We start from the raw sequence: 22,860 nt of genomic DNA, 5'->3' as shown, positions 1-22,860 counted from the left end.
GTGTTATGATAAAATACATCCTTTGGGATGGATTATTATGAGGCCCAGACTGGGCTGAAATTTACAATTCTCCTGCCTCAGCATCCTGAGTAGCTAGGATGTGCTATCACATCTACCAATTGAAGTACCTTTTCTTGTTTGTTTGCTTGCTTAAGGCAGAATGTCATGAAGCCCAGACCAGATTCAAACTCAGTACTGTGTCTGAGGCTGGCTTTGAACTTTTTTTTTTTTAATTTATTCATTTTAAGAGATGGTGATGGGGCTGGAGAGATGGCTCAGAGGTTAAGAGCACTGGCTGTTCTTCCAGAGGTCCTGAGTTCAATTCCCAGCAACCATATGGTGGCTCACAACCATCTGTAATGAGGTCTGGTGCCCTCTTCTGGCCTGAAGGGACACATGCAAGCAGAACACTGTATACATAAATAAATAAATAAATCTTAAAAAAAAAAATACATAGCTTAAAAAAAAAAAAGAGAGATGGTGATGCATGCCTATTATAGGCAGAGACAGGCAAATCTCTGAGTTTGAGGCCAGCCTAGTCTATAGAGCAAGTTTAGGACAGCCAGAGCTACACAGAGAAACCCTATCTTGAGAAAATAACAACAAAAATTTACTCATTTTATTTTATGTGTGTCTGTGTGTTTTGCCTGCATGTACGTACACCACGTGTGCTCGGTGCCCTTAAGAGGTCAGAAGAGGGCATCAGAACTGGAGTTGTGAATGGTTGTGAACCACAATGAGGGTTCTGGGAATGAACCCGGGTCCTCTGCAAGAACAACATTCGCTCTTCACGCTGAGCCATCTCTCCAGGCCCTGCCCTTGAACTCCGCCCACCTTTACCCACCAAAAGCTGGGATTACAGGCATGTGCCACCACACCACTCTCGAAATATCATTAAACTGTTCCATCATTTGACCTTTGGGAACTTTCTTCAGAGTTCTTTGTCCACTTCACATGTCGTATCCACCCACCAATTCAACACATCCCTACAATCCAACATTTCAAGATTTTCCAGGTAACCTCTATTCTTTCTGCCCATGCTCTATAATCGACCATCTCTCCTAGGAATCTTATTTCTTTTTTCTTTTTTTCCCCCTCAGAGATTCTCACGGTGCAGTTCTGGCTGTCATGGAACTCACTCTGTAGACCAGGATGGCCTTGAACTCATTGAGATTTACTTGCCTCTGTGTCCCAAGTGCTGGAATTAAGGCGTGTGTCACTATACCCAAATCTTTGTTCTTTTTATGATTAGAAGATACTTGGAAGCCATACAATCTGGGTCTCATAACAATAGGAAATGCCTGCACCCTAATCCGTATCCATATGATTCCTGTATCTACCCAGAAGAAGGCAGTACCCGGATGAAGGTGGATGTGATGTGTCTTTGGTTCACTGCATCACTGTTCCCAGGCTTGTTTTATAATTTCTCATACTGAGAAACCAGCTATGTTCTTCACAGAGAATCCAGTGGTTGGTTAAGGATGGCCATGGAAAAACAGTTTCAGAATTACTAACCCAAATCCTCACGGGAAACAAGCCAAGTTTACAAAGACAAAGGAACACAATGCTCCTCTCGGGGCTCGGCAGTCCCTGTCTGTAATTCCTTCCTTCAGGGTTCTCCACCTTCACTTGTCTTGTTTCTTAAACTATGGTTATCTAGACCATTTTCCAGAATCAGAAAAACTCGACAAGGGACTGAGGGCGTACCTCAGAAACAGAGTACCTGTCCAGCTTAAGATCCCTGGCACTGGCCGGGCGGTGGTGGCGCACGCCTTTAATCCCAGCACTCGGGAGGCAGAGGCAGGCGGATCTCTGTGAGTTCGAGGCCAGCCTGGGCTACCAAGTGAGTTCCAGGAAAGGCGCAAAGCTACACAGAGAAACCCTGTCTCGGAAAAAAAAAAAAAAAAAAAGATCCCTGGCACTAACAAGCTAAAAGCACCTTTTGGGGGCACTCAAGATAGTTGTCTAAAAGATGCTGTCTAAAGCCAAGGACACAGAAACAAGAAGTGTGTCCATGTGGTTCTGTGTGGGGGTGAGGGTTATCTGGCTAAAATAAATAAAATGTTCTCTAAAGTTGTCTACAGCATGGAAGGAACAGAGTGAGGAGGATATAAATGAGCTAAAAAAGATGGAATACCCCTCACAGTCCCAACATTCTGATGGCTGAGGCAGAAGAATCATTAATTCAAGGCCAACTTGGGCTATATAATAATTGAACCCAGCCTGAGTTATAAACAAGAAGTAAATTATTTTGGGGGGTAGGGAGTACTTAGTCATGGGACTAAGGCAAGAAATAAAACACAGCACCCTAATTTTGTGTTAGCATGGATAGGATCACTGTAGAAAAAAAAAATGACATATAGAGTCAAAGCAAAGCATACAAGAGCTTGTCTCAAATTTCACAACAATCAAGCAAGAACAGGCCTCACCGTTAGCTGCCGCTAGAAAGGATTTGTTGCTGCCCCGAGCTTTGTTGGTCAGGTCTTCCGTTATGTCCATGTGCTGGTGCATCTCTTCTCGAGTCTCTTCTAGAACCTTGCACAGTTCTGCTTCCCAGTAATCTTTGTCTAGACAGTCTATTAATTCTGCAAGCTGGACCTTTGTACTGTAGTACCAAACTTTCTTTTCATTTTCATTTTCTGTGTCTTCTTCTCTGTTGTGAAATCAGCGAGGGGAAAACATTAGACAAGATAGCACTTACCCAATAAACATCTACCCAACAAGTTCAACTGTGTGACATGAAGACTAATGCTGAAGCTTGAGTTCTCTTGTTTCATCTAAACAGTCTCTAGTTACTTGGATTTCTGAGCTCTTGCTCCTTGGAACAAACAATTTTCAGTATTAGTGAGTAGAGAGGTCACTTGTAAACACCTAAACAGGTAGCAGAAACATGATGCTAACATCTAGAGCCGAGCTCCAGGGGCTTGGCCAAGGACCACCCAGACCTCAAACAAGTCTAGTGCAGCAGCCTGCTGAGACTCCTAACCCTGAGCCTTCAGAAGTCTAAAGCTTGGGAAATCACAAGAGAAAGCACACTCATACTGTTGCATGGTCTAGAAGCACTGCCACCATGATGGGGGCTTTACTAAATTCAGAGCCTTGTAGGAATCATCCCAGATTCAACAACAGTGAATCATCCATCTTCTTTTTCTTTTCAGAGAAGATTTTATTATTTTTATTTTATGTATCTGTTGCCTCTGTGTGTGTGTGTTAGTTTGAATGTAATTGTCCTCCATAATCCCATAATCTCATAGGGAATGGCACTATTAGGAGGCGTGGCTTTGTTGGAGTGGGTGTGGCCTTGTGTGTCATAGGAGGAAGTGTGTCAATGTGGGGGCGGGCTTTGAAGTTTCATATACTCCCAGTGAGTCTGTTGATTTCCTGTTGCCTGCAAGATATAGCACTCTCAGTTCCAGCACCACCTCTGCCTACAAGCCACCATGCTCCCTACCATGACAATAACTGACTGAACCTCTGAAACGGTAAGAGAGCCCCTCAATTAACTAAACATTTCCTTTATAAGAACTGCCATGGTCATGGTGTCTCTTAACAGCAAAAGAAACCCAAACTAAGACAGTGTGTAACTGTACCATATCCATGCTGTGTCCAAAGAGGCTAGAAGAGGAAACTGGATCTCCTGGAATTGGAGCTACTGACTGCTGTGAGCCGCCACGTGGGTGCTGAGAACTGAACTTGGGTCCTCTGAAAAAGCAGCAAGTGCTCTGAGTCATCTCTCCAGGCCCAACTTATTTTCAAAACAAGGTCAAACCATGTATTCCTGATTGACCTGTAATTTGCCAGGTAGATCAGGCTAGCCGAACTCACTGCCTCTGGCTCCCAGTGCTAGGACTGAGGGTGTGTATGAACACCTGGCTCTTCTTTCTTCTTAAAGACAATCAAAGCTCAAATGAGAGGAGACAATTTCCTTTCCTGCCAACTTTCCTGAGGTTCCATCACATCTAACAGAACTGGAAACTTCAATGGAGATGGTCACTAACTAAAAAAACAAAGCACATTACCACCTCGAGCAAGTAGTATGCATCCTGGACACATGCCTTTAATTCAAGCACTTTGGAGGCAGAGCTAGGCAGATCTCTGTGAGTTCAAGGCCAGCCTGGTCTACAGAGCAAGTTCCAGGACAGGCACCAAAGCTACACAGAGAAACCATGTCTCAAAAAACAAACAAACAAACAAACAAACAAACAAACAAAAAGAATGCATCCCATGGGGTTGGAGATTTAGCTCAGTGGTATAACGTTTGCCTAGCAAGCGCAAGGCCCTGGGTTCGGTCCTCAGTTCTGAAAAAAAGAAAAAAAAAAAAAAAAAGCAGAATGCATCCCATAATGCTGGCAGTGGTGGGACACACCTGTTATACCAGCACTTGGGAAGTAGAGCCAGCTTTATATACATGCATTTGAGGCCAGTCTGGGATATATGAGACTGTCACAAAAAACTAAAAACAAACAAAACACCTGATAAACACCACCCTCCAAAAAGAGGATTATACCTCATGAAGTTTCTTCTCCCATTCAAAAGGAACTCAGGAGTATACATGAGGTACACAAGAATCATATTTTCTTGTGTGCTCAACTGGAAAGTGATAGACCTGAAAGAATTGAGCTCTATGAAAAGACCTAGGGGTTGGGAGATGGATTAGTTATTAAAGTACCTGACTCACAAACCAGAGAGTTCCGATGGGTATGGTGGCCTGACTGTAACTCTAGCCCAAAAAGTGAAAGGGAGCCTTGACATGAACTGGCTAAGGAGACTAGAAGGTAACTCTATCACTGCCCTCCAGATTTGACTGAGATGATACTTCCAAGAGTAAAGTGGACAGAGATGAAGGAAGATTCCTGACATCAACCTTAGGCTTCCATGAGCATGTGTACACACCTACACATGTCTGAGATTCTAGGCCAGCTGTGGTAGGTCTAGAGCCTCTCGGGTGGGGGGAAGTGGTACCTAGGGCTTGCTAGCTAGCCTATCTTACTAAATGGCAAGCTCCAAATTCAGTGAGAGAAAAGGTAGAGAGCAACAGAGGAGGACATCAACACAAATATGTGCATACACCCACATGGACAGACCAACAGACAGACAGACACACACAGAGACCTGGGTCTAGGAATGTCAATCAGTGTAGAGAGCTCAACGTCACTAACTGTAAAAGATCTGGCTCGGAATGGGCTTGGTCCCTTGAGATAGATGGCATGGCAGTGACAAACTCTCTCCAAGCCACCTATGTGCCTTACTTATATGGTCAGGAAACAGCCTCTGCCATTAGGCCACTATAGGACTTGAAGGTATTATAATATTATTATTATTATTATAAAGGCAGAAGAAACATAGAGGAATTTCAGAAATGTATCATTCAGTAATTCTGAAGGGAATATGTTAATCATATATCAATTACCAAACATTTTGACATGCACACCATTTTTCCTTCTTTTGGCATAGGTGCAAACAGGGGTGCAAGCATGTGCATCCTCTTGTGTGTGTGTGTGCAGAGGCTGCAGGTGAACGTTAAGCACTCTGCGCCATAAGCTCCACCTTATCCGCTGAGACAGGAGCTAGCCACCGAACCTGGAGCCCCAGCGATTTCTTGGCACTGCCCACAGTGCGCAGGTTACGGCACAAAGAGTCGCCCATGGCTCTTGGGTGCTGAGATCTGAACTCAGGTCAGGGCCTCCAGCTTAGGCAACAAGTGTTTCATATTGAGCCATCGCCCCAGCTCCCCCCCCCCCACACACACTTTTTTCTTTTTGGTTTTTATTTGTCATAAACACAAAACTTTTAAAAATCTACTCTTCATTTTGCTCCAATAGATACTTCTACTAAGTTGCCCCACTACCCACCAGACAGGGTTTCTCCTGGCTGTCCTGGAACTCACTCTGTAGACCAGGCTGACCTTGAACTCAGAGATCCGCCTGCCCGTGCCTGAATGCTGGGACTAAAAGCATGCGCCACCACCGCCCAGATTTTTTTTTCTTTTTTTAAGTGAGCTCTGGCAAAGTTTCACTAAAGTGAACTCACAGAGATCCACCTGTGTCTGCCTCCCGAGTGCTGGGATTAAAGGCGTGCGCCACTGCCACTCGGCCTGGTTTACTTTTCACCAGTCCGTTTGGGCATGTTTCTAGTAATCAGAATCATTTGGTCAATGATAACCAGTGTGCACACTATACTCTGTAGTATTTTCTATATGCTGTGCCCAATTCAATTTAATATTATTGCCATTGTAGTGATGGGCACCAGTTTTGGCCAACATGGCATAGTATTCTCTATTTCAGATTTCCTCACAGCTGAGCAGCTGATGGCAAGGATAACCAACTTGGCTTTGCCTATCTGATCAGCTTCAGAGTCTGTCTGTCCCAGCACATACTTTCTACTTTTTGTAACAATTTGGAGCCTAGAACTGATCGACCCCAGAGCTTTTTATCTTCTTTGCAGCCACCATCTTCCTGTCTCTTAGGTGTAGCACAGCCCTCAACCAGGAGCAGCTGCAAAGATGGCCAGGGACTGAGTCCCCTGAGTTCTTACAACAGCAGAAAGATTATTAAAAGCTCTTAAAGACACCGGGCAGTGGTGGTGGTACACACCTTTAATCCCAGCAGAGGCAGGCGGATCTCTGGGTTTGAGGCCAGCCTGGTCTACAGAGTGAGTTCCAGAACAGCCAATGCTACACAGAGAGATTGTTCCAGGAGAAACAAGACAAAACCAAACAAAAGCTCTTAAACACAATGCCATGTCAAAAATTAACAGTGCGACGTGCTTAACAAGCTCCAACATAAGCTCTGACTACCTAAAGTTATAAATAGCCCGTATCTTTTATTTTCTAAATTTTTTAAAATTTATTTTTTATATGCATTGGTGTGAAGGTGTTAGATCCCCTGGAACTGAAGTTACAGACAGTTGTGAACTACCATGTGGGTGCTGGGAACTGAACTCAGAACCTCTGGAAGAGCAGCCAGTGCTCTTAACTGCTGAGCCATCTCTCCAGCCCCTATCTGTTTTCTAAAATTTCAATCTTAAAGCTTTCTTGTTATGAAGTTAGCTGGTTCTCGTTCTCGTTCTCTCTCTCTCCCCACCCCACCCCCTGAATTCCCTGTTTCCACTCCTGAGCACCAGAATTGCAAGCGTGCACCACTGTGCCTGGTTTATCAACACTGGGGGAGAACCCACGGCTTCACACATGATAAGCATGCTCTCTACCAACTGGGCTGCACTCCGAATCCTTATAGGTATTTAAGTGTTTATTCTTTATTCAGAAGCAGTCATTCACAAGATGGCATTTCAAGTCCACTGAGGGAACACAGACAATGGAGACCCTATACAAGGGTGCACCCCAGTGACATCATCTTAGAGAGTGCATTCTATGACATTCACACCAATGAAGACCAACTTACACCTATGATGCTTTTCTCAAAACATATCCCAACTGACAAGAGCTATGTGGCTTGCATCTACATGTCTCAGTGAGCAGGAAAAACACTCTACATAAAACCTATTTTAGAGGCGGTACTAAAGACAACGGCTCAGCAGCCAGAGCATGTACTGCTCATGCAGGGGACCTGTGTTTGGGTCCCAGAACCTACCACCAGGTGGCTCACAATCACCTGGTTCTCCTCCAGTTTCAGGGGATCTGATGCCCTCTTCTGGCTTCCACAGGCACTGAACTCCTGTACATGTACCCATACAGATACACACAAACACATAATTAAAAATAAATCTTCAAAAAAAAAAAAAAAAAAAAAAAAAAGGATGCCCTAGATGTTAAAGACACTTGTCCCCCAAGCATGATGATGACCTGAGTTCAATCCCACAAATCCACATGGTGAAGGAGAATAAACTCTCCCAAGTTACCTTCTGAAAACACACACACACACACACACACACACACACACACACACACACACGAGAAAGAGAGAGACAGAGACAGACAGACAGACACAGATACAAAATAAATAGATGTAATTTTTTAAAGAATTAAGTTTGGGGGATAGAAAGCACACTTGAGAGTATAAGGCTTCATTATGTGTCAGAACACAGTCCAAGAATGGGTTCTTGTGAGGGTGTAGAATTGTTCTTGGAATGTGCTTTTGTGATCCTCCCAGGTGTACTGGGTAAGAGTGAGTTTACCTCAGATTATTAATTACGACTGACTATTGTCATTTGTTTATAAGCCCCTTTGGGAAAACATGTTTTTGTTATGGGCCGCCATATGAGGCTTATCCTTGTGATTGGATACTTTACTCATGTGACTCTTAACCTTCAAGAGAATAAATTGTCTAATTCTCTGAATAAAGCTGGCTACTGCATGAGAGCTTAGTCCGCCTCATTTTTAGGATCCACTCTCCCAGGTTCACACTGACAACTAGAGCGGTGAACAATTATGAAAGTAAGATGGTATAATAGAAAGAAATTTAACTAAGTGGACATTTTGTCCATTTCCTTAGATTTCATTTATGTAGTGTGTGTGTGTGTGTGTGTGTGTGTGTGTGTGTGTGTGTGTGTGTGTGTGTGTACACCTGTGAAGGCCAGAAGACTGCATCCCATCCCCTGGAGCTGGAGACACAGGAGGCTCTGAGTACCTGGCGCTAGGAAGCAAAGTTTGCCCTCTGTTAGAGGTGCAGCAAGTGCTCTTAGCCACTGTGCATCTCTCCAGCTCCCATTCTGTCAATTTCCTCAAGTAAGCCACCACCTCCTGAAAGGATCCCTAACAACTGACAGCTCTGTGCACTCTCTTCTGGTCTCTGTGGAATTCCCCTCTACAACACACGAACTGCTTCAGGCAGAAGTCTACTCTACACTCAGCTGCTTTCAGTGACAGTTGTTGGTTTGTTGAGACTGGGTTTCTCTGTGTCGTCCTGGCTGTCTGGAAACTCTCTCTGTAGACCAGGCTGGTCTCGAACTTAGAGATCCGCCTGCCTCTGCCTCCTGAGAGCTGGGATTAAAGGGTGCGTACCACCACTTTTAGTAAGTTTTTACTTATAATGCAATTACTCAAAGCTGCAGTAATTCCACCAGTTAGCTCTGCGTCTGTCTGCTAGCAGTATGTGAACTCTATCTAACACCTCCTCCGCACAAAGCCTTCAAATACTCACAGCATCTACACTTTTACTCCACTTCCTCTTTTCAGCCACGCATGCGCAAACCCCTCCGGGTCCTCATCCTCACTCCATTGGTAATTTCTCCAGGAGAGTAAGCTGTTAAGCCTCTCTAAAAACGGGGTGCTGGCAAGTATCCTTTATTCTGCTCATCAAAAAAAAAAAAAACATAATATTCTCACTGACTTAGCTTTTTTTTTCTGGAAGCAGAGTAAATTCATCACAAACATAGCGGTAAAATACTCTAACATGGACTGCTGATGCTGTCTGTTCACACAGGTGCTCTGGGGTTACTGACAGTCTATCTAATCAAAACCTCTGTCCGAGTGTGACAAGAGTGACCTCCCTCCCATATAAATAAGCATTGATCCGCCCGGCGCACGCCTTTAATCCCAGGACTCAGGAGGCAGAGGCAGGTGGATCTCTGTGAGTTCAAGCCTAGCCTGGTCTACAGAGAGAGATCCAGGACAGGCACCAAAACTACACAGAGAAACGCGGTCTCAAAAAACTAAAAAAAAAAAAAAAAAAAAAAAGGCATTGATCCACAATGAGTCTACCTGGCTTTGGTGGAAGCTTTGTTCCTCCAAGGCCGGTGAGTTCTCCCAGCTCACTGGAACTGGCCCAGCTACCCTAAGGGTGCTCACTGCCAAGTGTCCCCACACTTCACAGGGTGACGGGAGAAGAAAACAGTTCTTGCCTAAGTAAAACCATGAGCAAATATACATATTACAGCTTGACACCTCCCTAGACTACACAGGAAGTGGGACTGACTTAGGAAGCTCAACAGTAATTTGAAAGTGACTCACAGGTAAGTTTCTAGTTTCTTCTCTCAACAAATCCATAGAAGAATAAGAAACCCTATAATGGGCTGAATACTAGCCCCCAAATGCAGGTCCACCTAAAACCTGGGAGTGACCTTGTTTGGAAAATGTATTTCCCTACAGGGTTTGAGAGAATCATCCTGGACTCGATAGGAGGAAAGGAGGTGGTGTGGGAAACAGCGCAGAGTGACAGGTCTGTGCAAGGCTAGAGAGGCACAAGGCAGTCTCCGAGAGCCTTCAGACGGAGCCAAGTCTGGCTTTCGGGGTTTCAGGCTTTGGGATGCAGGATGCTGAGCCATTCAGTAAAGTCCTGTTTATAGTGTTTTGTCACAGCAGCCCAAGCAGATGCCCAAATCTTAGTTCTTAGTTCTGTAAAACATCCTAAAATACGAGGCTTTGGAATAATTGACTATGGGCAAGAGGCTAGAGAAAAATCCTGGGCACTTGATAGAAAAAGGGAGTCCACTTAAGCTGGCAACAACCAAGGACCACCTGGGCGCTGGAAGCTAGGAAGGCTGAGAAAGGAGTCTCTTTCCCAGAGCCTTGCTGACACCTTGAGATCTGACTTCCCGCCTTCAGAACTGACTTCGTTCTCACTAGAGTTGTCACGGTGACTGTCCTCTGACAGAACCAGCACCCACCAGGTCAGGAGCCATCGTCCTCTAGCCAGAACCTCTGGGTTCCATCCTGACTCTACCCCAAGCTGTGGGATCTTGAGTAAGAAGCAACCCTCCTGTCTTCACTGAAAACCCTGACAGTTCTTCCAACAATGTACTGTTTGTGGAACTACCTGGATTAGATAGAACAGGTAAAGGGGGCCGGAGAGATGGCTCAGAAGTTAAAAGTGCACTCTATCTTTGCAGAGGGTCTGAGTTTGGTTCCCAGCACCCATGGTGGATGGCTCACAACTGCCTAAAAATCTAGCTTCAGACATTCAGACACCTCTGGCCTCCATGGGCACCTGCAGCCATATACACAGAAACTTACAATAATAAAATAAGGGGCTGGAGAGATGGTTCAGTGGTCAAGAGCACTAAGTGCTCTTGCAGAGAACCCCATTTCCATCTCCAGCACTCACATGGTGGCTCATAACCACCTGTAATTCCAGTGTTAGGGGACCCGACACCCTCTTCTGACCTCTGCAGGCCTCAAGGACACACAAAATGCACTTTCACAAATCTAGGCAAAGCACCCACACATGTAAAATAATCAAGTCCTTAAAAATAACACATAAGCCGGGCGGTGGTGGCACACGCCTTTAATCCCAGCACTCGGGAGGCAGAGCCAGGCGGATCGCTGTGAGTTCGAGGCCAGCCTGGGCTACCAAGTGAGCTCCAGGAAAGGCGCAAAACTACGCAGAGAAACCCTGTCTCGAAAAACCAAAAAAAAAAAAAATAACACATAAACTAGGTAGTGGTGCATGCCTTTAATCTCAGCACTTAGTAGACAGAGGTAGACAGATCTCTATGACTTCGCCAGCCTGGTCTACAGAATGAGTTCCAGGGCAGCCAGTGCTACACAAAGAAATCCTGTCTCAAACAAAAACAAAAAAAGGATCAGGAGTTCAAGGTCATCTTCAGCCTTATACAGAGTTCAAGGCCAGCCTAGGTTACAAGAGACACTATCTCAAGGGGGAAAGAAAGCTTTAATTTTTTTTTTTTTTTTTGAAAGAAAGTTTTAAAAAGACCGGGAGGTGGTGGTGAAAATGCAGATCTCTGAGTTCAATGTCAGGCTGGTCTATAGAGTGTGATCCAGGATGCCAAGGCATCCTGGATCACACTCTATAGACCAGCCTGAGAAACCAACAAAGAGAAACCTTATCTCGAAAACAAACAAATAAATGACTACTTCAGCTAATAATCAGGGAACAGAATTGAGAGGATGATTAGGAGTTTCCTAAAATCTAGTCTGGACATGGCATCTGCTGGTATACATTCATACAGAATTGCTCTCTCATTGTATATGCCACTAAACCTATACAATTAACATATTTTAATGCTCACTAAGTAAATGCAATGATGGGAAAACTTCTATGAATTGCTAATACTATAATTAAAAAATACTGCTCACTGACAGGCTTTGTTTCAGATAACTTCCTCTAGTATGAGCAACAGGGCCTCTCCGATTTTCAGTTTCTGGGCTTCCAGGGGAAAACATATGCCTACCCTCCACTTACAGTGAGTTGACTGAAGAGTTTACATGACCCTGAACCCTTCCCAAGCTGCTCCATACATTCTACCATGAGGACACTTAACCTGAAAGTATTTTAATCAAACTTTCATAAATGATGCAAAATTCTTCTAGGTTAGCTTCTAATTGTTGACACAAACATTTAGTATCACTATAACATTCCAAGATTCCTCACTGATGTTACACAGAAAATACTCAAAACATCAGAGCATTAAAAACATTGTTAGTCAGGTTGGTGGTGCATGCCTTTGATCCAGACCTTCTGAAGGCAGAAGCACGATGATCTCTGTGAGCACCATGGTCTACCTAGGAAAATCCTGTTTCAAAAATACAAAACAAGAGCTACAAAGACACCTCTGTACCTTAAGAGCACTGATTGCTCTTACAGAGGAACAGAGTCCCATCCCCAGCATCCACATGGCAGCTAACTCAAACACCAAGGGATCTTGATGCCTTCTTCTGGCCTATTCAGGCATCAAGCACACACACACGATACACATACATACAGGCAAACACCTATACACATGAAAATAAGTAAATCTAATTTTTTCAAAAAAAAAAAACAAAAACCCCAAACCTAAAAGAACAATCCACATTTGTTTAAGTGATCATTAAATTTTGTGCGTTGCCTATGCACCAAGAAATTAAATCTGAGACATGAGAGCTGATAAAAACCAATATTTAAATACAATGTTATAAAACATTATTTCCAAACCAGAGTTAAATGAACAAATTTACTGTTCCACTAAGAGACTATTTAACTTTATCAATAATGTGTGACTGATTAATCCACAAGTGCTTAAAAGTGTAATTTAAGTCCTTCAGGCCTGTGGTTTCCAAAGCTCATGCATATTCACTTTCAAACTGGTAAGTCCTTTCCTTTAAGTCTTATTTTATCTGCTTTATCTGAGTGTATCTGCTTAAGTTACTAACTAAAAGCAATAATGTTAAATTTTAGTTGGTGCTTTCTAAAAGCATCTTTATTTCTAAATATAAAAGCTCTCAGACACACTCTGTGCACACAGGACAAAAACCAGTTATATGTGTTTTCATTTCGTTTTTTTTTTTTTAAGACTTTTTTTTAATGTGTATGGATGAGTGTTTTGCCTGAATATGGGACTTTATATCACTTGTATGCGGTGCTGAAAGAGGCCAGAAGAGGGCGTCAGACTCCTTGGAACTAGAGCTACAGGCAGGGTGCTGGTCCTCTGAAGAGCAGTCAGTGCGAGCCCCTAACTGCTGAACCAGCCCCATGGTATTGGTTTTAAAAGCTAAAATAACTCAACTTGCAGGCTTTTCAAGGTGATGTTTGGAAGCTAGACTGCAGCACAGCTAGAAAAACTTCCTTTTGAAAACATATTTGTTCTTATTATTTTTAATTCTCTCTCTGTCTCTGTCTCTCTCTCTCTGTCTCTCTGTCTCTGTCTCTCTCTCTGTCTCTGTCTGTCTCTCTGTCTCTCTGTCTCTCTCTCTTGTTTGTGTGTGTGTGTGTGTGTGTGTGTGTGTGTGTGTGTGTGTGTGTGTTTTCAATGCCTGCAGAGACTAGAAGTATCAGCTCCCTTAGAGCTTGAGTTACAGGTAGCTGTGAGCTGTCAAAATGAGTATACTACTCTAACCAATATTAAAAACATTCTTATAAACAACTTCAGGTTCCACCTGCTAACAGCTAAATAGTGTTGGGGGCAAGTTACCTAATTTCCCTTAGCTTTAGTCTCACATCTGTAAGTTACAGGCAGGTACAGACTTATATTACAGCATTGTTGTAAAGATTAATTTAAGAACTGTATATATATAAAATGCTCAGGACATCCAATGTGAAGTACACATTGGGTGCTCAATAAATGTGGCTTTGGATTATTTTTATCTAAGTAATTAGCTACTATTCACAGGTTTCCAAATCTAAAGAAGACCTAGGCCACTGATTGTCAGCCTCAAAGACATCAAGCTGTATCTCCACACGCACGGGTCACCTTTAGTCTCTATACAGAAAGAGTTGCTCAGGAACAGACAGGCTGTGAAAAGCAACATCTGTAAGGCCAAGCAAGGGGTCAGCGTGAGGCTCAGTAGGAAAAGTTGCTTGTCACCAACTCTGACAACCTCAGCTCTGATTCCCAGGACCCAAACAGTAGGAGCAAACAGCCAACTCCCAAAAGATGTTCTCTAACCTCCACACAGGCACTGTGTGGCATACAGACTGCCTGCCCTCCACACAAATAAATAAATGTCAAAAAAAAAAAAAAAACCTTATTAAAATACTATGCTGCTGGGCGGTGGTGGCACACGCCTTTTAATCCCAGCACTTGGGAGGCAGAGGCCAGCCTGGGCTACAGAGTGAGTTCCAGGACAGCCTCCAAAAGCTACACAGAGAAACCCTGTCTTGAAAAACAAAACAAAACAAAAAACTATGCTGAAGAACACCTGGCACGATGGCTCATAACCCCACCATTCATGAGGCTGAGGCAGGAGGATCTCAAGTTCCAGCCAGCTTGCCACAAACAGCAATAACTTGTTTCAAAACATAACAAAACAACCAAAAAGAACCTTCTTAAAAAGATGAACTCAGGATTGGGGAAAGACAATTAAAAAGCTGAAAGCAGGTGGTCACGTGATCACCACCAATGTGACAAGCCTAGAAAGCCCAATCCCAAGCCCCGCTGCTGAGAATGGCAATCCACACACGGAAGACAGGGGTGCGGGCAAGGCTGTGGGCATGGGTGGGGGTGGGGCAGCTCTGAAACACAACTGGCAGGCAGTTGTTTAAGCATACCCCTAAAGACCATCTCTCCTCTCCTCTTCAAGCCACCAAAGGTCTGGTCTCTAGAAAATCCAACAGAGCTGCAGTTCTCTGGCTCAAAAGACCCCAGGCCTGGCATGAGTATGTTCAGGGACCTGAGTCTTCCTTCCAGTGACACCAGGAATGCTGTAGGCATGGTGCATGTGGCCTACTTCTAAGTGCCAGTGTGCTCCAAGCACACAGAAAAGGCCCCATTCAGGCCCAAGCCCCAGCTGCAGTAACTGAGCGAAGGAAGGATACAGACAGCAGGGCCTTCCTAACACACTGTGGCTGCCACCCATGGTCAAGCTGGAATGGTCAAGCTGATATGGCCCCCTATGTGCTTAGAGCTTCCTTCCAATCAGCTGGTAGTTGCAGTCTTAGCCAACAGCTTGAAACTAAGACATCAGAGGGAAAAGAGCAAACAAACAGCAGCAGAAGCAGCTCAGAAAAAGTTAAATCATGCAACTATGGGAGAAGGAAACATTACAGACTACTCAGAACCTGGGCGTGGCCGCACACACCTGTAATCCCAGCGAGCCAGCCAAGGAGCCAGCCAAGACCTTCGTAGACCAGCTCAAAAACCCAACAGCTCCTGGTGTGGTGACTCATCCTATAATCCCAACACATGAAAGGCTAGAGAAGGAAGACTGATGGGAATTTAAGAACAGCCTGTGCTATGAAGACCCTGTCTCAAAAAAGCAAAATAATATATCAAAATAGTATCTTCAGAAAGGTAAAACCCTACATCCATAAAGTGAAATCAGGATTTTGTCATTATTTTTTTAAAAATAAAGATTCAAGGTTGTTATTTTTACAAATAGTAATAGAACAAAAGAGCTCTTACAAATAAAAAAATAAGAGGCTGGAGAGGTAGTCCAGCAATTAAAAGCATGTATTTTTTTCTTTTTCTTTTTTTCTTTTTTGAGGATTTGGAGGGCTTTTCGTTTGTTTGTTTTCTAGAAAGGGTCTCTGTGGCTATCCTGGAACTTGGTCTGTAGACCAGGCTGGACTAGAACTCATAGAGACCCACCTGCCTCTGCTGAGTGCTGGGACTAAAGGCGTGCAACACCACTGCCTGGCTGTTTTTTGTTCTGTTTTGTTTTTTAAAGACAGACTCTATGTCAACCAGGCTGGCTTATAACTCACAGAGATCTGCCTGCCTCTGCCTCCCCAGTGCTGAGAATAAAGGGGTGTGTCACCACACCTGGCCTTTTTCTTGGGGCAGAGGTCCTGGATTCAATTCCCAGCACCACACAAGACAGCTTACAACTGTCTGTTAAGTCCAGTTCGAGGGGATCCAGTGCCCTCTTCTGGCCTCTGTGAGCACTTGGCACACATATAATACAGACAAACATTTTAAAAACATAGATGGATGGATGGATGAATAGATGATAGATGATAGAGAGAGAGAGAGAGAGAGAGAGAGAGAGAGAGAGAGAGAGAGAAAGAAATAATTAAGTGAAATTATGGGGACTGGAGAGCTGGCTCTGGGATTAAGAGCACTGGCTGTTCTTAAAGAGGACCCAGGACTGGTTCCTAACACCCACAAGGTGACTCACACCTTCTGTAACTCCAGTTATAGGAGCACCCTCTTCTGGCCTCTACAGGCACTGCAAGCATACAGTGCACAGACACACATACAGGCAAAACACACATACAAATCTTTAAAAATTAAATACATGGTAGAAGAAGTAAAACATAGGGTTTAGAGATAAATATTAAAAAAAATCTAAGGGAAGTAGAGGCAACTGGATCTCTGTGAATCTGAGGCCAAGTCTGTTTTATACAGTAGGTTCCAGGCCAGCCAGGACTATTTACATAATGAGACTCTGTCCAAATAAAACACACACACACACACACACACACACACACACACACACACACACACACACACACACACGCTGGGCGGTGGTGGTGCATGCCTTTAATCCCAGCACTCGGGAGGCAGAGGCAGGCAGATCTCTGTGAGTTAGAGGCCAGCCTGGTCTACAGAGCGAGATCCAGGAAAGGCACAAAGCTAAACAGAGAAACCCTGTCTCAAAAAAAACAACCCCCCCCCCCACACACACACACCTCAAAGAGGAAAACTGGTGAGGAAAGACAAGAAAAATCAAAGACAAAAACAGCCCAGTGTTCAATAAAGTGATAGCACAGGACAAGTCCAGCAGGGCTCAGGAGAGGGAGGCCAGCAGACACTGTCAGCATCACAGGACCTGACCCACACAAGTGGCCCATCCCTGGACACCTACACAATCTGGAGACAATCCCACAGGTTTCCAGCAAACTAAACCAATAAACTACACAATGAATCAAGTGTCAGATCTCAGAGAGCATCCCTCTCCCTCACACAGCACCCTGAAATTCATCTCATCCATCTTCTCTTGACCTAATTCTCAGAACTGGAAGAAAGCCTCAAAACTGTAAAAGCTCAAAGTACCAGGTGGTCCACGCCCTCTCCTAGGTTTCTAACTCAATATGCAGTCCAGAATTCAACACTGCCTGACTTTCTGACCAGGCTAAGCATAGTGCTCCATGACCCCACTTGCCCCCTGATGCCGGAAGCTTCTTTTCCGTTGTTCACTTCTGTGGTCTTGAGACTAAACACGGAATCTCACATATGCTGGGCAAACACTTTACACTGAGCTAGATCCTCAGCCTCTTCTCACTTTTATTTTCAGACAGGGGCTTGCTAAATTGCCCAGGCTAGCCTTGAATGCACTCTGTAGAGCAGAGCAGGCCTGGAACTTCTGATCCACGTGCCCCACAAGCCTAACTCCAAATTGTTTCTCGAAACCACAAGACTCAGACTCTGATCCTCCATGTGTTGGGATCTCCTGGGGGATTGCAACCAATAATCAATGCCCAGGCTTGGGCAGGTTCGCTCAGCTGATCCATGCAACTGCCACGTGGGCAAACTAAAGAGGCGGCTGCAGGCCTCACACAAGTCCGGGACGCAGCTGTCAGCGGCCGCAGGAAGGCTCGCAGAATCACACCCAGGACACTGGTTCTTTCTCTGCATGCTGAAATGAACGGTGTGCAGTCTACAGCTCTCAAGCACTCAGCTCGATTCCCAGTTTCTAAAACACCAGGTTACTGCCTGTACTCCTTCCATCTCAAAAGTTTTTAACTACGATTCATTATTCAATTACAAGTTTTCCACATCAACAACTGTTATAGCAATCATGAAGGAAAACACTTTCCCTGTAAATAAGTACAAAAATGACGGCCAGATTTACTTACATTATGAGTCTTCGGTTTAAGAACCAGTATTTCCTCCGGCTTCTGTCATACCCAATAGGCTCATGTCGAACATACGGTTTATTCTTTTGGACTTCAGCAACACAGTCAGTCACACCAGGCACCTTGTGTGCGACACAGACCTCACACTGCCACTCGTCCTCCGGCACCTCTTCAAGAGGTGGCTTCACACATTCTAAATGGTATACAGCTGAGCATGTCTCACAGCACAGTAAATCTCCCAGTTTGTGACAGACCCTACAATGGTCATCATACTGGATCACCCCTTCAGACATCAGCTCCTCCCGAGCAATATTGGTCGTCAGGAACTGATCAACTAGAAACTGCAGAACTTTGATTTTGTTCTCCACTGGTCCATATGGATAGTCCTCTGCCTCCTGGTAAGGAAGAACATGATGGTACTCCTTATCACTCTCACAGTATACCCGCAGGACCTCTGGCCACGTCATCCCGTCGATGAAATACAGGGTGGAGTTGACACTGTCCTTCAGATCGGCAGGGCCGAAGGTGGTGTTGGATGTATCCTCTTCTCGCAGAACCGCTTTGAGAAGCGCCACGTGCATCTCTGCCATGAGTGTGCACTGCTCTTGGCTGACCAGAGCTGCGCAGAAGTCCTCAAAGCAAAAAGGGGACAACCTCAACACATTGCCAAAGTTCCGCACGACCTCGTAAATGGCAATGACGTTCATTATATGCTCATTAGGCACCATTAAATCCTCGGAGGACTTCGGAAATTCAAGGGGTGGGATGTCTTTTTCTTCTAATATTGGGGAGCGAGGCCGATGTACTCTTGGTTTTCGCCTACCTGTAAATAAAGACATGATATCATTATAGGTTAATATGGCACCTTGCTCCTACAAACATGCCATCAGACTTTGTACAACATTCAAGTCATACTAATGTCAAGATCAGAGTTAAAGGGTATGGCTCAGTGGTAGGCATTTAACATGCCTAGGCTGGGGCTCATCCCCAGAATTTTTTTTGGTTTTGTTTTTTTGAGACAGGGTTTCTTTGTGTAACAGTCTGGCTGTCCTAGAACTCATCCACCTGCTTTTGCATCCTGATTGCTGGGATTAAAGGCATGCACCACCACCACCCAGCTCATCCCCAGAATTATTAAAATAGCAAAAATAACACCAGCCCGTGTGAAAGCACATGCTGCTTTTAATCCCAGTACTCAGGAGGAGGCAGAGGATGCAGTGAAGCTCTGTGAGTTCCAGGACAGCCTGGTCTAAATAGTGAGACACAGTTTCAATAATAATAACAATAACAACAACAATGAAATAAAGCTCAATGACTTAGTTCTTTAATTTTTATGACAGCCCTACTCTGTAGCCCAGGCTAGCCTGAAGCTATATAGTCCATTTATGGCTGGAATTACAAGTGTAAGTCATCATACCTAACACAATAATTTAGTTCTGATTGTTAAGTATACAAAAAAATCTAAATCCAAAGTTTCCCATCTATCTATCTGTTTGTCTGTCTGTCTGCCTGCCTGCCTGCTTTTGTGTTTTTCAAGACGAGGTTTCTCGGTGTAGCTCTGCTGTCCGAAACGGGGATGGAAGGTGTGCACCTCCACTCCTAGCTTCCACTCAACCCTTTAAAGTGTACTCAATTACCTAAGAATTAGCTACAGGTACCTGGCCTTTTGAAATGTGTTGGAAAGAATCTGACAAAATATAAAAAAAAAAAAAAATTAGCTACCTTCATATAAAGTGACCAGCACTGGGAGGGTGAGGCAGCAGATCTCAGACTGAATCAGCCAGACACCTCACAACCAACAAAAAATTCCCAGTGTGCCCCCTTCGACAGCACTGCCTGGAGGGGGCTGGTCAAGTACAGGCTCAGGACAGGTGGGGAAAAGGAGGCAAAAGAACAGAAAAATTCCAGCACTAGAGAGGAGAAAGCTGTCTTGGCTGGGAAGGCCACAGAGGGCTGTAATTTTTAATCAACCAATTAAGTGCACACAGGCCAAGCACTGCATCTGTCCACCCATCCATCCACACACGCACACAGACCATGCCCTAGATCTAGCTGTCTGTTGTCTCTATCTATGTATAAACACACATTCTGTGTACACACACACATACACACACACAGACCACGTGTCTATCTATATATGTAAATACATTCTGTGTTGCACACACACATTGGGTATATACATACATACATACATATTCTGTGTACTTGGGCACGCACACATGCACACACACACAAACACACCAAGAACTTAGGTCTGTAACATGCTCACATATAACATTTAACACTTTAAGTCTGAGGTATGACAATCAGCCCTACTTTGTAAATAAGCAGTACAAGCAAGAGATGTAAAGATGCTAGCCAAACAAATCTGATGAACTCCAAAGTTGTCCTCTGACCTCAGAAACACTTGTTAAAAAGGAACAAGTTACAGGGCAGCAATGGTACACACCTTTAATCCCAGCATTCAGAAGGCAGAGGCAGGCGGATCTCTGAGTTCGAAGCCAGCCTGGTCTACAAAGTAAGTTCCAGGACAGCCAGGGTTATATAGAGAAACCCTGTCTCAAAAAAAAAAAAAAAAAAAAAAAAAAAAAAAGAGAGAAAGACAGACAGAAAGAAAAAAGTTACTTCTAAACTGTGTGTACACTTAATTTCTGGGATCTGTGGAATGGTAAGTTTCTAATTTTGAAAAGTAATGTTGGCCGGGCGGTGGTGGCGCACACCTTTAATCCCAGCACTTGGGAGGCAGAGCCAGGTGGATCTCTGTGAGTTCGAGACCAGTCTGGACTACCAAGTGAGTTCCAGGAAAAGGCACAAAGCTACACAGAAAAACCCTGTCTCGAAAAACCAAAAAAAAAAAAAAAAAAAAAAAAAAAGAAAAGTAATGTTAATGAAATTGATTAAATTCATTCCTGTATAACTAAGTTTTATTAACCATGACATTAAGTTGCTTATAACTGCTCTATAGCGCCTTCCCTAGGTTTCTACCTGCAAACCAAAGTGGTACAAGGTCCTAGAGAAAAGGAAGCACCAGAGAACACAAACAAAAAGGGTTTTCAAGATATACAATGTAACTCCAACCTCCAAGTATCTGGAGAACAGATTTTTAAGGTAAGAACAGAGCCATCACTTTCTATAAAAGGAAATCTGGTCCCTGTTGACCAGACAAGATTGCAGGCCATTCATAATGAGAAGGCAGTTCCCCCCATGCCAACACACCTATGGAGGCTGACAACTAGGAGGACAGAGATCCAAGTGTCAGAGGCCACCGTTCAGAACCACCGTGTAGTAAGCATCAGAATGAATGAGTTAGTCTTACCATGTCCTCAGTGTGACTTGGTACTCATCTGCTTCCCCCTAAGTTAGCACATCTAGAGAACGGCTTCTTGAGCAAGTTCTATGTTCCTCAGCTGTTTATTGAACATGTCTGTTAGAAAGTCCCTGAAGGGGCTGGAGAGATGGCTAAGTGGTTGAGAACAATAGCTGCTCTTCCAGAGGACCTGGGTTCAATTCCTATAACCCACATGTTGACTCACAACCATCTGTACCTCCAGTTCCAGGGGATCTGACACCCTCTTCTGGACTCTGTGGGGACCAGGCATATACATGGTGCACATACATACATGCAAACACTCATACACATAAAATAAAAATAAGTAAATCTTAGAAAGAGAACAGAAAGGAGATATAAAGTCCCTGATGCTGAGGCTAGTGAGGTGAAGGCGCCTGCCGCCAAGTTAGATCCCAGGACTCACGTGGTGGAACTCTCCCACGTTTTCTTCTTCTTCTCTTCATATGGTGTACACAACAGGCAGATATCCAGATACGAAATTAAAAATGTTTTCTTCAATGGGCAGTGGCGCACGCTTTTAGTCCCAGCACTCGGGAGACAGGCAGGTGGATCTCTGTGACTTTGAGGCCAGCCTGGTCTACAGTTCCAGGACAGGTCCCAAAGCTTCACAAAGAAACCTTGTCTCAGAAAAAGGAAAAAAACAAAAACAATAAACGAAAACTGTTTTCTTCAAGTCCCTGAAGCTAAAATCTAGTCTGTAGCAGTGATCAATCAGCAAGAGAGGGCAGAATAGTCTAGAAAGACTAACTCTTGACCTTCATTCAGACAATTAACTTTTTTTACTTGCAAAATTCCTAGGAAGACAGACAGCAAAAGCTTCCCCTCCACCTATTAAAGGAGTGGACCTAGGGACAAAGAACTCTGCCAGCAAGGTACGGGGCGGAACCTTCCTTCTCACAAAATGCTCTTTTCTCTTTCAAAATGGAGACTTGTAAGACCCTATTTTACTCCGAAGAGATTTAAATAAACCCTTCGGAGCCGGTGTAGACCCAGTTCCCTCCCCCACCCAGGAAAAAACAAATCATTCTAGCCCACAGTTACATTTACATTACCTCCTGCCTTTGTCTCCTGGATTCTACAGATTCTGAACAGGCCACTGGCACTGTAGGAAGGAGATTAGATTTCTTCCCCCTCCTCCATTTGGCCAAAACTGTAAATAAATTCCCTTATTTTGTCCCTCCGCTTCTTTGGAATACAGGATAACTGAGGCAGCGGATCTGTAGTTTAACTCCCACGTAACAAACACTGTATAAAGCAAGCCCCCAGACTCCCCATGGTCTAGCTGGAAGCACGAACTACCTATACATATACCAAACATCCCGGCCAGAACACTAAAAGAACTCATGGTTTGAGGCAGGGTCTCTCTTGATATAGCCCAGGCTG

General features: G+C 44.2%; 1 protein-coding gene across 11 annotated transcripts in view; it reads right to left on the bottom strand.

Moving 5' to 3' along the window:
- Nucleotides 1–22,860, bottom strand: part of Bptf (bromodomain PHD finger transcription factor) — a 111,120-nt gene that overhangs the window by 68,941 nt on the left and 19,319 nt on the right. For all 11 annotated transcript variants that reach the window (XM_028865211.2, XM_028865210.2, XM_028865214.2 and 8 more), the window contains exons 2-3: nt 18,129–18,951; nt 2,430–2,653 (exon numbers count right to left, since the gene is read on the bottom strand). In XM_028865211.2, the coding sequence (XP_028721044.1) occupies nt 2,430–2,653; nt 18,129–18,951 (1,047 nt within the window). The remainder of the gene's footprint in view (nt 1–2,429; nt 2,654–18,128; nt 18,952–22,860) is intronic.

This window comes from Peromyscus leucopus, chromosome 8b (assembly GCF_004664715.2).
Source record: "Peromyscus leucopus breed LL Stock chromosome 8b, UCI_PerLeu_2.1, whole genome shotgun sequence".
NCBI classification, from domain to species: Eukaryota; Metazoa; Chordata; class Mammalia; order Rodentia; family Cricetidae; genus Peromyscus; species Peromyscus leucopus.
This window is presented reverse-complemented; position numbering and strand designations above follow the sequence as displayed.